The 16,593-nt window shown below is 36.8% G+C and overlaps 1 protein-coding gene across 3 annotated transcripts in view; it reads right to left on the bottom strand.

The window, feature by feature from the left end:
• MGAT5 (alpha-1,6-mannosylglycoprotein 6-beta-N-acetylglucosaminyltransferase) overlaps positions 1-16,593 on the bottom strand; it is a 135,717-nt gene that overhangs the window by 72,956 nt on the left and 46,168 nt on the right. For all 3 annotated transcript variants that reach the window (XM_049803154.1, XM_049803163.1, XM_049803147.1), the window contains 2 exons: positions 10,671-11,059; positions 6,560-6,727 (listed from right to left, as the gene is read on the bottom strand). In XM_049803154.1, the coding sequence (XP_049659111.1) occupies positions 6,560-6,727; positions 10,671-10,908 (406 nt within the window). In that variant the 5' untranslated portion in view covers positions 10,909-11,059. The remainder of the gene's footprint in view (positions 1-6,559; positions 6,728-10,670; positions 11,060-16,593) is intronic.

Raw genomic sequence — 16,593 nt, 5'->3', positions numbered from 1 at the left:
CATAAGGCAGAAAAGCTACGGAAACTTTGAACAGATACACCAAATATACTCTCCCTCACTGAGCAGTGCTACATACAGCAACCTGGTATTTATCTGTTCTTAGTCTTAGAAAGAGTTCTCCAAGTACCACCTGTGTACAAGTGGGGTGTGGAGGAGGATTTGACGTGAACCTTTACTTGCTCATTTTTATAGGATCAAAGACACACGGTTAAAATCTTCTGATGTTATACTTTTCAAGGCAAAAGAACATTTTGTAAACAACCAGTTTTCAGTGCAGTTCTACTATCTGAGGAGTTAGATAGTTGCACTCTTCAAAAATTTAGCTTTTCACTGAACAAGCACAGTAAAGTGATTACAATGGCCTCAGAGCACCTTGGCCCTTGCTTTAAATCAACATTTTTATTTTTAAAAAAATTGTTTTGCAACATGCGTATTTGGAATTAATACCACTATTATCTAGGAGCGTTTTAAAGCCTAAGCAATTGAAATAATTTCTTTTAGTTTGCTCAAATCAAGTTTTCCCACAGCTGCCAGAAGAAAACAGCAAGAGTTCACTATTTAAGAGAAAAAATACCACCAAAAAACAAGCACCCCAAAACAAAGCCCAAACCAAACCCAACCCACAACACACAAACCCCACACCCCACTTGCCAAAAAAAATCACATGAAAAAAAAAAGAGGACTGACTCTTTGATCATGTTTGTGCAAGCAGATTGCCCTATCTGATGAAATATGCTTAGTGAAATACTGTCCCACAAAAATCAACGATTTCTTTCATAGTTAACTTAGAAAAGCACAACTATTAAAAACCAAGTTGCCTAAACCAAACTGATCTTGTGCCTGTCACATGGAACCAAGGATTCAGCTACAACAGAAGCCATGTAGATGAGCTCTGACTCAAAGTGCTATGGTTTCATATTTCCCCATTTCCGTTTAATCATCTCCAAAACAACTTTAAATTTACCTAGGGTGTTATTTGCGGCAGTGGCTCAAAGTTTCCTGTTGTAAAGGCTGATGAAAACTCATATCTGCTAGGCACCCAAGGTTTAGATTAATACTTTCTTTTGTGTATGGGTATACATTACTTCCCACAAATGCAGAAAGGATGGCTACCAAATCTCTTAAAAGCTTTTCAGATACAACTTGGATAAATAAAGACGGGAGAGAGAGAGAAGGAAAGAGGACTTTATTGCTTCTGAAACCAATCAGCTGAAGCCCTATAAGCATCTTTATTAACAGTTCAGTCTTTCATAAATGAAATAGAAGTTCTGAAAAAGCAGTTGAAAATTGTCACTATCAAAACAACCAGACTGTTTGATGTTTTTGAGGAGGGAAGAAGAAAAAGGAGAGTATGCTTATGATTTTACACATGGATCTAAAGAGGAAGTAAAAAACAAGAAGTAACACCTAACCTCCAACTCAAGCTACACAAGGTACTTTTTAACATAATCTATGCCACCTCACCTTCTAGCAGAGGTCTCATCCTTGGCTCCTTTGGGATTAAGATTAAAGATATTTGTGATAATAAATGCTCATGCTCTATTACCCTTTCTCGCAACCCAAAAGAGAAAAGGAGCTGTTTTGCTCTTGGGCCACATTTCTATTAGGCTGTTACAAGGCATAAATAGCCATGATGGCTACTATTCAATTTCCGGCTGTGCTAATAACCCTAAACCAAAGATAGGTTTTTTTCCAAACTGCTAAACAGTTTAATTATTTCCCATACCAGTGCCTCCTTTTTCCTTTGCTGATGGGCTCTTTCAGAGAAGGTATTGCTCGTTCCTTCATGAAGTAATTTATAATGGATTACTTTAGCATAATACTCCAGGTTAAAACACCTCCCAGTCCAACGCTTATCTGGACCTCTCCAGACTTTGTGGTTCACATTGCCTAACACTTTCCACAGTCAAGACTACATTCTGTTTTGTTGAACACTGTTTTTTAACAAAAATCTTTGACAGCCAGGTACTTCCCTAATGTTTTTTCTTTTCCTCAAGAAACTGTCCTACTTCATCTTTCTGCTACTGGTGCTATCATTTATTCACCAGGAAAACCTACAGAAGCTGCTGATTAAAGTTTTAGAAGACATTTGGTAGCCCTTCAAATGACATCTTGACTAGAAACAGTAGTTACAGTTGTTTTAAAAGGAGCTACAAAACTCATCATTATTAGGTCTTTTCTCATCCATACAGTTCAGAAGAAATTTTTCATTTGCTTTTACACCCGTGAGGCTGCAAAGGCTCTGTATTCCTTTATTAACACTGTCATGGAGTTACAGACAACTGCTGCACACTAGCACAGAGCACATCTGTTCCTTAGGAGAACATGAACTACTCAAATTTATTTGCCCAGGAAGCTGCAGTGACCACTCTCAAATGCTGGGTATCTACATCCCCCAAAGAATATTAAAAATAACAAAAAGCACACAATTTTATTTATTTTTTTTTTCATTAGAAAGAAGGATAATAGATTCCATGTTGCAATATCAAGACACTGTGGTAACTGCAGGTGGTTTTAGCTCAAATGTCATGCATTAGAAGAAGTAACCTTGCAAGTTTATTAACAATAAGAACGAACTTTCCTGGACAGATAGACATCTTGCCATCAAGATGTATACTGGGCAAAAATTAAAAACCATCTGAACTCGGTTAAAAGAGAAATGTCAGCACCTTAAACAAATTGATTTTTCAAGCACTTTGCAACTGACAACCATTTCTCAACATACATTCTCTTCATTGTTACCTGGATTACTTACATAGTCACATTCAAACTCCTATCTGAGCTAAGCTAAAAACAAGGTATATATGAACTGAAGAAAACATCCATACATTCTAATACTATAAATATTCTCTTTTTATCCTATTATTCTAGTTGTCTATACAGAAAAGGTGGACAGGAGTGGAATGTTTTTAAAAAAATCCATACCTGGTCCAATTGCCAGTGTCCTTAATCTCGCAGAAAAGAATTTTGCAGTACATAAATCTGAGTCATGGTCACATATCAGTAGTTTATTAAAGTCAGATAAAACCATAACCTGGACTGATTTCAGTAACTTGACCCAGGAACTAAACCAGGATTCTTGCATTATCACAATCCGCTACCTGTACCATAGGGATACTGTTCTTAGGACTGCTTTCTGAATACAGCAACATACCTAATAGAAGAAAATTCTACTTGCAGAGAGGCTTTGGGAGGAGAAATACTGACTAATCATCATCATCTTTGTTCTTCCTAGTTTGCAGATAAAAGTACTAATTTTTTTTCCATGAAAGCATTACTAATACTTAAAACACACAAAGAAGAAAAGCTCATACCACATTCAGACTGACAAGTTAACAAGTTTAGCCTGCCACAGTAGTCTGTCTGAAACTGTAAGAAAAATATTATGTTTTGCTCTTGAGTTTGTACCCAGTCATAATCAGCAATGAGAACAAATATTTACAGTATAATCACCTTCCTGTCATTCTGTCATTATGTCTTATTTTATCACTTGTATCTACTCAGGTAGTATGTAACACACAGTAAACTCTACACAAGGTCAGTGAAGACAAAATGCAGATTTTAGTATGATTAGTGACTACACTATTTACTACCAAGGTTTACAAGCAGTGTCAATAGATGCTAAGGTGCATCTTAAGCCTGCATGAAGCTTCATTTATTTCAGAAAGGCTTTCCATAGGTAAAGGGACATGGTCATACAGATTATAGAATTAGGTCTCAGTGTACTCTAACAGCTCAATCCAAAAATAATAAATGCATAAAGTAGCTCCACTGGCAGTAGGACTCTTCTAGGAAAGTGTGCTAATGACACTGCACTGTTGCACTGATGAATGAGGCTATAAAATGCTTAATTTATTTCAGAGTTTTAAGCAGTGACTCCGCAGCAAAAAAGATTTGCAAAAAAATAAACTCAAGAAGTCTTTAAAAAAAACTACTAAAAAATATTAAACATGATGTTGTTAGTATGCTCCATAAATACTACCGTTGTCCAGACAGAAAGAGTGAAATTACTAACAATAGCTAACATGAATTTGTCTAAAGTCAGCATTAAAATATTATAGCTGATAAAAAGAGAAACGGTAATCCTAACATGTTTGCTTTCTGTGATCACTTCATAGCATAACAGCTGAATAAACTATTATAAAGAAAACAATGGAAGTATCATGTGTATTTGTATACATACACGTTTCAGCTCCAGTAAAATGACAATCTGTTGGGTAACAAAACGCCTGCCCTACAACAACTTTCAGATTATCTCAATTGCTCTAGCACAACAGGAAAGGACACTGTTGAAATACTACAGACAAAACCAGCACTGTAGCTGGTATTGTAATCACAATGTTTACTCACCTAACTTATTTTCTGAACAATTCCTTCCTAACAGAGAAGATACTTACATTATGATTTTACTGGAATCACATGGCTTCCAGAGTTTGCTACTATCAGGAAACTGCTATGAAGACAGAAGTAGAAACGAGTTCTTCATTTCCATTTGGCTACCTCTGATCAGATGTATTTCCACTGCTTGCTTCAAATGGGCGAATAGTAGGCATTTTAACACAAGGATTATCTTCAAGCTCTATTCTACCCATTGGTACCATCCAGCCTGGAGATACCCAAACAATAACATGATCCAAACGGGCACCAGAGAAATACATTAATCAAACCTTAAGAAACTGTTTCCTAAAGGTTTTTCTGTTGTTGCTGTTTAATATAGTTGCTTCAGATATTCTAAACTTAGTGTACCAAGAGTCAAAGGTAAAAAACTGAAGCTCTAATAAGACAAATGGTGTTCTTCAGAGCAAGCCTCAGGCAGCAAAAAGCTATGTAAACACTGTGAACTGAAAACTCCTATGAAGCTCTTTAAACATTGCTCCTGAGTACTAAAATTGTGAATCTAGCAAACTCCAGGAACAACAAACAAAATTCAATTCACCCTAAAGAACTGATGAGAGATGTTTCCTAGTCAAGAGAAAAACAACGACCCTTTGCCTATAAATGTATAAGCAACAATATATGTATGCTCCTTCCAATTATCTGCAAATCTCTTGAAATAACAGCATCAAGTCTCTCTCTTGTCCACGAACAAAAAGAAAATGCACAGGGATGTTTTTCATTTTATGTATAGCCCAGGAACTACAACAATACTGTACTAGCTCACCTTCCATTGAAGTGCAAGATCTTCCAATGAAAATCCTGGATTGTATGCCACATGGTAGCAACATGGCTAACTATTAGTAGTTTCCAGGTGCTATTACTTGTTTCTAATCTGCCTTCAGGCTAACCAAGATGAGAGACACAGGGAAAGAAAAGGTACCACAGGGCAAGCAGTAGTAAACCACACATGCAAAGGGCTGTTGTAAATACCTATAAGCACATTTTTACTATGTGGCAAGAGAGACACAAAGGTCTATCTCACCAAGAGATAACAAACCTTTAACATCCTGGTACAGACAAATGCAGTTACAACAGAGCAGCTGACACAGCAACTCTGTTGGTATACTGTAATCAGGTAAACACTTGTACTTCTGCTCTCCCAGACTTCCTTTCAGTAGTACTACCCTACCAAACGCAGCATCTGCTTCTCTGCTTGACAAATTTAAGAGGGTAACACCCTCTAAACAGAAGTATTTATTTTTACAGGAAACCCAAGCACAGGCAAGACTTAGGACTACCATCTATCAACCTATTTACCAAGTTGCCCTAACTCTTCTGCTCTGCTCCCTTTTTGGGACTGCAAATATCATTAGCAGGGCAAACTCACACCTTCCTATGGGTCAGGACAGCCAGTATCCATTTAGACTTGGGTGGCAGAGCAAAATGCAGGGCAATAGACGAGGCAGTATAAACAACAAGATTTGTTCAGTGTACCAACCACATTCACAACTGGGAACACTAAGGGAATCGAGATGTGCAGGTGAAGAGGTCAACAAGGCATTCTGACACCACAGGGTGACTCAAATGCTTTGAGAAGTTGAAAGGGTAGTGAACAGTTCATTTGCTGAAGACAAAATTAATGACTTCAAATGACATTTTAGAACATGTATTTAAGTTGAAGGTACGAGGTAGGTCACCTCTGTGTGTCAAATCGTAAGAGCTATTAAGCAGAGCAGGGAAAGACATTTTTAAATCATAACCAGTAACAAACATAATAGATGTTTTCTTTCAGTTAATAACGAAGAAAGTGCATATGGTAGAAATGCAGAGCAGATTCATACCAACCCAAGTAATTAGGCTTAGAGAGAAAATGTCTGCCCAGTTTCATCATTCGAAAGTGCAACAATTTAAAGTATGAAACATCTACTATGAACAAGGGAGACTGTACCCCTTTGGCAGAGAATTTGATTTTCTTCAATGTGTTCAAGTTACCATAGAAGAAAGTCTTCCTTGGGCTTGTAAAAGACCACTGGGCTTAAGATTGCCATTGATACAGGCTAGACTTTGAATTTTGTTTTCTAAGACATTCCAAATATCTAACACTGAAAAATCACATTATGGCCAAGAGAAAAAATTACAGATTTAACAGCCCATAAATATTTTAAACAATTGCCATACCCACCTGCTACATTAAGCTTTTCAACTGCTCCTAAGCTGGGAGCAGGGGTGGTGGTATTGTTGGTAGAGTTTGCTCCTGTTCCGTTAAGTACAAGATTTTCCACCTTGGACTCTAGCTTCCCAATGCGCTGCAAGATATTATCCAACAAGACAGCAAGTGTCTTCTTCAAATCTACAAATGAAAATGAAAAGTTAAATTGCTTAATAATGCAATTCACACTGTCAGACAGAATAAAAAAATAGATACAAGAATGTGACTGGAATATATATATAGACACTTTCTCAGTGCAAATCTTTGTCATTAGCCCTTCTATACACTAATGTTCCCTACTCTGTTCAGCCTCAGACACAAGTTTCCCTCGACATGGAACTTGTCTTCCTGTGTATTTTATAAAGCACACTGCAACTCATATGCACACCCTGTATGCAAGGTGAAGTGTGCGCCTTTAGGAGTGCACACACAGGAACAAAAAAAATGCATGCTTTGTAATAGCTCAAGTAATAAGAAGCTGCTTAAATAATAATGAATCTAAGCGTAAATCCCTATTCAAGCACTATCAGAAGAACAGTCTGTTAGATGCTCAGTCACCTGGAAACAAAAAACCCCTTCCCAAAAGGGACAGCTTTGAGCCAGTACAAAAACCTTCTTCTGCATCTCCTCCATCACAATCAGGTTCTGCACTAGCAAAAAAAAAAAAGTTAAGTTGAACCTTCTGTCCTATACACAAAACACCATAAACCACCTGTTTCTTTTCTTCAGCCTGTTGGTGACTGCCTCTACGCGTCAATTTGGTCTGACACAGCACTTTCTTCCCATGGAAAGCAACAAACAATAACAGGAGTTTGCATATCAAGTGATAACCCAGAAAGAGTTTTCTGATATTTTTTGTTTCCCTTTTCTTTTGTCCAGATTTCTTGAAGTAACACAGTTGGGCAAGCTAAAAGAACTGTGAGCAAGAGGGGAAAAATAGACCACTATCAGACTGAACTGTATGATTATAATGGCAACAAGCCCAAGAAGATGAAAGAAAGTATTGTTCTTTGTTCATTTATGCTTATCTCAGGATTAAAGAATTTGGTATGACAAATTTACATTATTTTCCCATTTAATTATATAAAATAATTACACATGCATATGTATCGTACATTTTCTGCTTTTCACAACTTTAGATTCAAATAACTTTTTGATCTGTAATAGAAAATTTCTCCATACATCTGAAGGGACTCCTCTGCCCCTACATCAGTTGTATTTTTGCCACACTTATTTTGTGCTCACTTTATTTTTTTTGCCATGGCTAGCCCAATTCTCGTGCAAATGAGAGAGTAAATAAGAAAAGGCTATTAGTTTTAGAAAGCTTATGATTTATTTTTCCAAATAAAAAGAGTTATATTTATTCCATGTAGCCACAAAGTAGATCTTTTTCTTTATAACTGTGTGTTTTCATTTGTCCTTTAAAGATCAGAATATGGAATCTTAAGCACTAATACTCTGGACTATTTTGAAAGGGGTCCAGAAGTCACTTAATGGTATAGTGTGCAGAAGAAAAGCAAAGAGTGGAGCAGGGATTTAACATGAACAAAACCATGGTACAGAAAGAGGAAAAATCTAGGGAAAAAAAAGTAGTAAAAAAAAATTCAGGAAACAATGAGGAAGAAACATAGTATACATAAAGGCATACACAGATGATAAAGAGAAAAATGGCTCAACATTGTAATTTTTTAATACTGATACCAAAACACTGATATGAGAGACTGTTTACCACAACAAAAAAGCAATTGGAGGCTGATCTGAGAAGGGGAGGGCAGAAGTACAAATTCATAATAACTTCTGTAAAACAACTACTGCTATAGAAATTTACTACTCACTATGTGACAGGTGAATACATGGTAGGAAAAAAGTGAGAAAGTGAACAAGATGTGCAACCACAATTAAGGAATGACTGCAAACCTTTTGGGTGGGTAAAAGCAGCCAAATCAAGCAAACATAAAACTTATTCTTGAACATGGAAATTATGACCGTGTTTACTAATAGCAATCAGAGGATAAGATTAAAAGAAATAAAAAGGCTAAATAGCAAGGGTGTTAATTTTCATAGAATAGTGAACCAACTTCTTCTGATTATCATTAACATTAGTCATTAATGTGTTTATTCCTGAACAGCTAACCTGATCATTTCCTATCAACAAATCATTTGGTATGCCAAACAGGACAAACTAACTTACTTATTAAATAATACTTTATGAAACTGAGTAAGATGATTACTTAATATGGTGTTATTCACTCACCATAGCGCCTTTCCCTCTAACATTTTAAATAAATACATTATCATTATTTTGCATCCTTCCAAACTCTTTAACTGAAAACACCTGTCCAAATTTGTCTTTAAACTTAAAATTCTTCTTAGCCGTGGAACTTGAAATTTCTACACAAAACTTAGCTTTACCTTCACTGAAGTGTTACAAAACTATTTCACCCATTTTAAAATGCAGTTTAACTTCTCCTAAGGAACCTGACCACTGTTTGGCAGCAAGTCAACTTATTCCTCAGCAAGATTTGGAACAGGAAATGAACACCACAGGCAACAAGCTGCAGGGGGAACTTAGCTTAAGGATATCCTGTACCCCCAGACCTAGCTAGGGAACATATTAATGCAATTACCCTTCAATTTCTGCAGACATATTGTTTGGGTTTTTTTGCTGGTTTTTCTTCTTCTTAAATTCACCTACCATCAAGCACCCTTACAACATAATAGCACACTGATGAAGGCTATATAGCAGATAGGGTTTTGTTTTAAGCCTACACACACAGGTCTCTAGGGATATCTACTTGCTTGGAGGACTTCAATCTAAATATTTATCTAGTACCACCCCATTTAGTTTGTGTTGCTTTGTAAGATTACAATACCAGTTTAGTTCAACATGCAGTCACAAATCAGTAGAAGTTACAGAATAAGGATGGCTTGTTATTTAAGCTACAAAGCAATGTAATTGTTACCTATGTTTGCGATGATAAGTTCAGGCTTACAGGCAAGCACTTTCACACAAACTCAAAAATTCTTTTTTTAGAGGAAAAAAGCGGTAACAGAAACAAGACCTGGAGAGAACCTCCCAGCAGGATATTTTTATTACATGCACCAGAAAGTAAAGAGTATTACGAGAAAACTAGAGAAAAAGGTACAGCTATTATCTGTTGCATCCTAGTCTTTATTCTTTGTCTAAACCTACAAAACCCATCTATCCAATTTCTTCACAGCTGAATATTCAGGCAACTATAAAAGGAAACATATTTCAATGATTAATTAGCCATTAGCTTTCCAGATAGCCTGGAAGTGCATAGGCAATTAGGAAAGAGTTGAGTTTAAAAAAATGCTAAATAAGTAAGGTGGATGATGTGAACTTACCAGATTGAAAAGGGGCCACACCTAACCTGAAATTGGATTATATTTTTATTTTCCTAATATTTTCTGGTGATATGCTACATTCTTTTCTGCATGCTGTGTCTCATGCAGGCACACAAGCTTACCTCTCATGTTGTACAAACTGGAAGTGAGTAAGCATTAAAACTTACTGCCGAAGAAAGCACTGAAGCTCACAGAAAGAGTTCTCTACTCTGAGGCAAATATGATATATTTAAGCTTAATTTAAGCTTATGCCAGATAAATAAACTGAAACGTTACATAAATTGACTGAACAAAGAAGTGAAATGGGAAAGAAGAAGAAATAAACATAGCAGGTCTCCACTTTATCAATAAGGCAAGTTGTTCTTTCACAAGGAATTTCATAGATCATTGACACACAAACTGAAAAGCCTCCCAAGCTTCTCAAAAACAGCTGAAAAGGGTTTTTTAAAATGAAGTTCTAACAAATAACCTGAGGCACACTAGATATAGCTACTCGACTTAAGTAGTAAAAATTAGCAGACAACTTCTTCTCCAAGTGACTGGAAATGTAAAATTTGTCCTATTTCATATTTACAAGTAAAGACTGTTTTCTCCATTTGTGTGGAAAATACACAGTGCAAAGTATTGTCAGTTGAGCAGCACTATGAGGTAAAATGTTTGTACAACTTACAAAAAACTTAATCAGATTATCATGTAATCTAGAGCACACACTTACCGTATGCTGTCACTGTTCCGACATAAGGCCCATCAACCACATTTTTATTTTCTTCAGCTAATGCTTTGATGTATCTTTTGCTGAGATCCAAAATTTGCTCACGGAGGACTGAACTGCTTTCATGTTGTGTTTGCTGCTGAATAGTAAAATGCAGAAGCATCATTCCCCAAATGAAACCAAAAGTCACCAGAAAAAAGCCAAGTTTCTGAGAGGACAGCTTCCATGGAGAGAATGCCATGATTCCCAACAGCTTCACTGAGTTACTGCAAAGGTTCCTAAAGTATGAAGCCAAACAGCAAGTTCATGGTCCAGGTATATAAATATCACAGAGCAGGACTCAGTCTTATTCCAACTCCTTAGTCAACGTATATCCGTACTTCAGTTCCATCCTGTTGCAAGAGGAAAGAAAAGAAGCATAGTTACCACAACATATTAGAAGTTTTTACTAGCTATACTAGGTCTTCACTCTAACTGGTACTAAATAGGAGTAGACAATATGCTTTCTTTGTAAATTTGTATGTATCAACATTGCACTGTACTAGCCAGAGCACAAAGAAGCTGAGAAAAGCACTGGAAAGAGAAAAAAGAGGGAGTGATGCGCCTGAGCAGGTGTAGAACACCTCTCAGTATCTGGATCGAATTCAATGCTTGAAGCAGTTTCTAAGCTAAATTTCAAGGTAAGGCTGCTTTTACATTTTATTTGTGTGTGTGTGTGTGTATACACAAAACTTTGTGATGTTGCCAGTGCAGCAATTTAAGACAATTCTCAACATAATTCAGTTCTCAGAAAACAAGTAATTTTAGCTGGCAGTGACACTGCTCGGAGTTCCTGGCAAGAGCTACGGCATATGGCTAGATAGGTGATCAGGAAATCAGACTCCCTCAGGGGTAAAGAGGAAAAAAGAAATCTACATTATTTAAGCCAATACACTCTCCTGGCTTACACTGCAAGCAGTCAGAAGGCTGGAATAATCTCCTCTTGCTCCTGTGTGGCCTCTGCCATGCATAGTTACTCGTTATTCATAAAACATAGTCCAATGAGTTTGCTCTTTGCAACTAAATGCAAAACACATACTTCTGAATGCTACAACATGTCTTTTGTATATAAAATTAATATTCTTGGAGCTTTTCACACACTAGGGAAAAAGAATTGTAATAACAGCCTTCAAGACACAGTAGGACCGTCTTTTCATGGTAAAAATCAAAGATAAAAACTGGCATAAACAATCCAAAGCCAGGAGAAGCTCTGTGATGAGGGCTAGAGGGAGGGTCCTTAGCATAAAACCCAGAGAGAAGAAAGGTAATTAAAAGGTAATTAAGTGTAACCTATCATGTTAAAACACAGATTTGGTAAAATGTTATCCTTTTAACTTCATAATGCTCCCAGACAGGATTAGAGAACATAATGTTCCCTTCCATTCTGCACTTGCACAGATAATGCAGATGTTACTCTGTTTTAATAGGATAATTACATAGATGCCTGCTAGCAGTGCTCCCTGTTTGTTAAAATTCCCTTTAGATCTTCTGCTTTTAGTTGAACCAGCAGTTCTGCAGAGGGACAGAAATACCTTTGGACCACTTACCTTCCAACATGACTTGTGTGTGCATTTAGCATTATTGATCATTATTGATTGTAGAAGTGAATGTGCATTACATAGTAAACTAAAAGCAGACAAGGAAGCAACTGTACCATGTATTTACGAAGAACAATTTGTAGTCATTGTTTGCTTGAGGAGGAATGGTGTAGAAAAATGAATTGCAAGTACTGTGAAAAAGATTATAAAGCCCTCAAGTTGACTTCTACCACACTTAAAATATCTCAATAAAGAAAATGAATGCTCTCAGCAGAGAAAATTAAGGACTCTGTTTAATGCTGCTCTCCATAAACTTGTTACTTTTCCAAGAAATGGCAGAGGGAAGTTTCACTTCTTTGAGTTTATTTAACAATAGCCTTGGGACACTCTTGGGCTGACTAAAAAGTAAAGTAGTACTATTTCATTAAAAACTGAATGTTTAACTGTTCTCTTGCAATATCTGGTGTGATAACATACAGAAAATTCCATACTTTAAAACAACATCACAACTTTAAAAAAGAAATCCAAAATATTCAAGATTAACTCCCTCAGTGACTTAATTTCAAGTAAGAATTGACAGTGTCCTCTAGGGCAATAAGGTCTGTTGTTATAACAGTCTGTATGTCTTCCCCAATTATCAGTCGCTTGTGAAGTGGAAAACACTGAACAAGAAAGTAAGCCTATCACCACCATGTTTTAACAGGCAAGTGTAAAGATTTTTTATGACTGTTTAGGAAAAAAACCTGCAGAACATAATTAACATTAAAAACAGCAATAAAAAAATCCAAGTATTTCACAGTTGTCTTTTTAAAGTTCTAGAACAGAAACAATGATGATTACAAAAAACTGTGTATGTCTAACCTATAAGAATGATCTACTTAAATACAGCTGTCAACTTTTCTATTCTGTTTATCAACAGAAAAAAAGCCCTAAATCCACTCAAAAACTGTAAGGTAGACATGAAATATTAAAGTTCTGCCATAAGAAAGGATTAAAATTCATTGACAGATGGAAGAATGGCCCCCACTATTTCAAGTGCTAAAAGCAAAAAAACCAAGAAACCCAAACGTCCAAACACTACAAGCCAGCCCTATTTTTACTGCCATTTAAGCAATTCCAGTGGATAGCAACTTGATGAATGCCCAACAACATGTACTTAATTAACTTACAGCACTGCTGCTGACCATGGAGGTTTGTAAAGCATACAGGAAAAGAATCTCTGTCCATCCCACCACTTCTATGGCTGGATGCACACCTGCACCAATTTCAGTATACGTTTAATTCTAGATTTGACAGATGTCAAGGACCGCAACACAACTATTCCATGGTTAATGATTACCAAATACCTGTAATGTCTCATTATTTGGTATCTAAGTGGACAGTGATCAGAAGATATCAAGGGGTTATGTGGAATGCATAAAGACAGGAGCACAGAAAAGTCTCCGTGGTATTTCTGTCTTGACAAGAAATTAATAACTGAAGTGAGCAACAGTTGAAGCAATAAAGACACATTCATCTACTGTAATCACTCATGACTGTGATAGTGCCTGCTGACTAAAAAGTAAAGTATCTCTCTGCACTCCCAAACTTAAGGTGGTCGAATATTCCCCTTATTTTCCCCCTTGCCTTATAAATGTTCTCAAAGCAGCTGATCCTGTTAACCATTAAGGCCTTTTCCTAGTCTAGTCTCCAAAATGCACAATGGAAGGCATATCTAAAGAGGATATGGAAACACATATTTGTATGTGCCTCTGAAGAATGACAGGCTTTTTTTTAAAAAAAAAAAAAAAGCTTTGGAAAGAGGTGGTTTCACCCTAAGACAACTCTTGAAATAATTCCAGCACCCCTCTGGAAACTGGATATGTCATAGTTGTGAAGTTGTGAAACCGTTAGGAAGATAATTTCTCTTGATTTACTGAGAGTAGCTAATGTACCAAAACTAAACGCCAAGTGTGAAAAACAGGGTGAAAGTGAAAAGATACACAAGGCAAGAAAACCTTTAACAAAGAACAGCTTTGTTATGTTCTTCCTTAAATTCAACTCCAACCAAAATTTCACCACAACTGAACCAACAGACTGATGTTTTGTTTTTTAAACAGATCAGTTACACCCTTTGTGATGAACATACCATAATTAAAAACAGAACTGCCACTACCCTTAACAAAAAACGATTAGCATATTTCTTTGGAAAAGGGCTAACCTTACACCCATTTACATAGGCATAAGAATTTTAATAGTCTTAGTACTTTTAGTATTTCAAACAGCTTCATTTTTTTCTGTTCTATATTTAATAAAATCCTGCTCAATAGCTGGTCAGTTTACTAGTTACAGAGGATAACACTACCATGCCTATGTCATCACAACAAAAAATGCCTCATGCTATTTAGAATCGTATCAGGAAAATATCCCAATGCTAGAGCGATCCGTACATCAGGGATGCAAACCACACATTTCTCAGCATTTTAAGCCTTTTTTTTTTTTTTTTTTTTTAAATGCTTAAAACAGAGTAGAAGCAGTTAAACTTCATGTGAACAGATTTTGGTGACACATATCCATGTATTCCTCTTCACTTTTTAAAAAGGAGAAATAATAATCTACAAGAGATCAAGCGAAGTCTCTTTGTAAGTATGTACATACACAAAGCTTGATGCTCTCTGTCCAATCTGTACCTATTTAAGAAATGGTACTTACTCAGGGTAAACTTGGAACAGCACTATCCTCAGAATAGTAGGCAGGATTCAACTGGTCATCAGTTGAATGCACTGCTCACCACTAGCTTCACAGTTACAAAACGTTAACTATCTGTAGCCCCAGCAGATGCTGTTGCACCCATAAAAGTAGCAGCAGATTAAGTTATATTTAATTATTAGCTTGTTAAAAACTCAAACATAAGCAAACTTAAACAGCATGACTAGTAAAAAACATACATGCATTTTTGTACCAAATGGCTCAGTAAAAATAGTATTGCCACTGCTAGAAACAGGCCTCAGGCCTTATGCCAACTGCGTTCCTACACCAAATGCGCAAGGCCCAAATTCTGGCCTCTTATTCTTGTGAAATTATTAGGAGAACTTGTTGTGTGAGCTAGAGCTGGGTATCAAGTGCCTCTTGTTATGGTATACAGCTTAGATATAAGCACAAAGGCCTTGAAAATAAGGGCATGGGTTGAAAGCAGAGGCCCCAGACCTGTAAGCAACTGTCGCACTCAAATATCTCACCATCAAGGACCATAGCTATCAGTGTTAAATACGTGGCACCAGCTCTGTGGTACTGTGTGCTCACAATTAATTTATAATGAGATTGTTGCAGACTAATTGCTTTGAATATGCAGTAGTAACAACTAGGAATGAGTAAGAACTCATTAGCAACATGTACTGTTAATGAATATCAATCTAGTAAAGTTTTGTCATAAATTTTAAAGCTGGTTTAAAACTGTTTTATCGGCATTCTAAACTTTCAGTCACAGCAATCTCTCATTCTCTTCTTACATATATCCATACACAATGTGTATTTAGTTGCAACATCTTGCCACCATGCCTGACCCCGCACAATTTGTTATTGTATCACAACCACCTCAAAGAGGTGCTATTAAAAAGCCCACAGATCAGGATCCTAATGCAAATACTGATCTATTTTCCAGATTGTTTTCTGAAGAGGGCACACTGCACTTCAGTTTGCAACTGTTTGATTCTGTAGAACAACTTGTTACATACAGACCAACTGAGGACAAAAATCAAGATGTGAATTTCCTCTATTCTTATGAAGGGTGTGTTAACCTAAAAGCTAATGATAATTCAAGTGTCAACCCAGTGGGCTGCCAACACACCAGAGCTACAGCCAGAAAACCCAGTGGTGAGTGAAAACACCTGCCATAACCCAGCACTTCTCTGCTAAGGGATGCCAGGAGTCATGCTTCATGCAGAAGCTGATGTAATGCATCTTAAAAGGCATAGGTAATCCCCTAAAACCTCCTTTTTAGGAGTAATGAGTCCAAACTGGGACTGCTAGGTTTTAATAGTTTAAACCAGACATGCTTCAACTAGAATTCCAGGCTGATGTTAACCACTGTTTCCTACTGCAGCTGCATTGCCTAAACAGATGTGCACTATACCCCAACTGAATGCAAATTAATGGATTTCCTGGTACTACAGTTCTTTATTCCTGTGGGAATATCTCAGCAGATGTCCCACCCCAGTTGGCCAATCTGTGTTCTGAAATAGTGCAATCAGTGCTGAAGACACTCCACCACCCTTTAACTTCTTGCAAGATGTTGGCTTTCTTCAGTCCTTTTGGAGGCTGAATCTACCTTTCCTTCTTTCAAAATACAGCATTAACAACAGGATAAGCTA

This window comes from Accipiter gentilis, chromosome 1 (genome assembly GCF_929443795.1).
Source record: "Accipiter gentilis chromosome 1, bAccGen1.1, whole genome shotgun sequence".
NCBI lineage: Eukaryota > Metazoa > Chordata > Aves > Accipitriformes > Accipitridae > Astur > Astur gentilis.
Note: the sequence above shows the minus strand (reverse complement) of the source record. Positions and strands in the feature narration are given on the sequence as shown.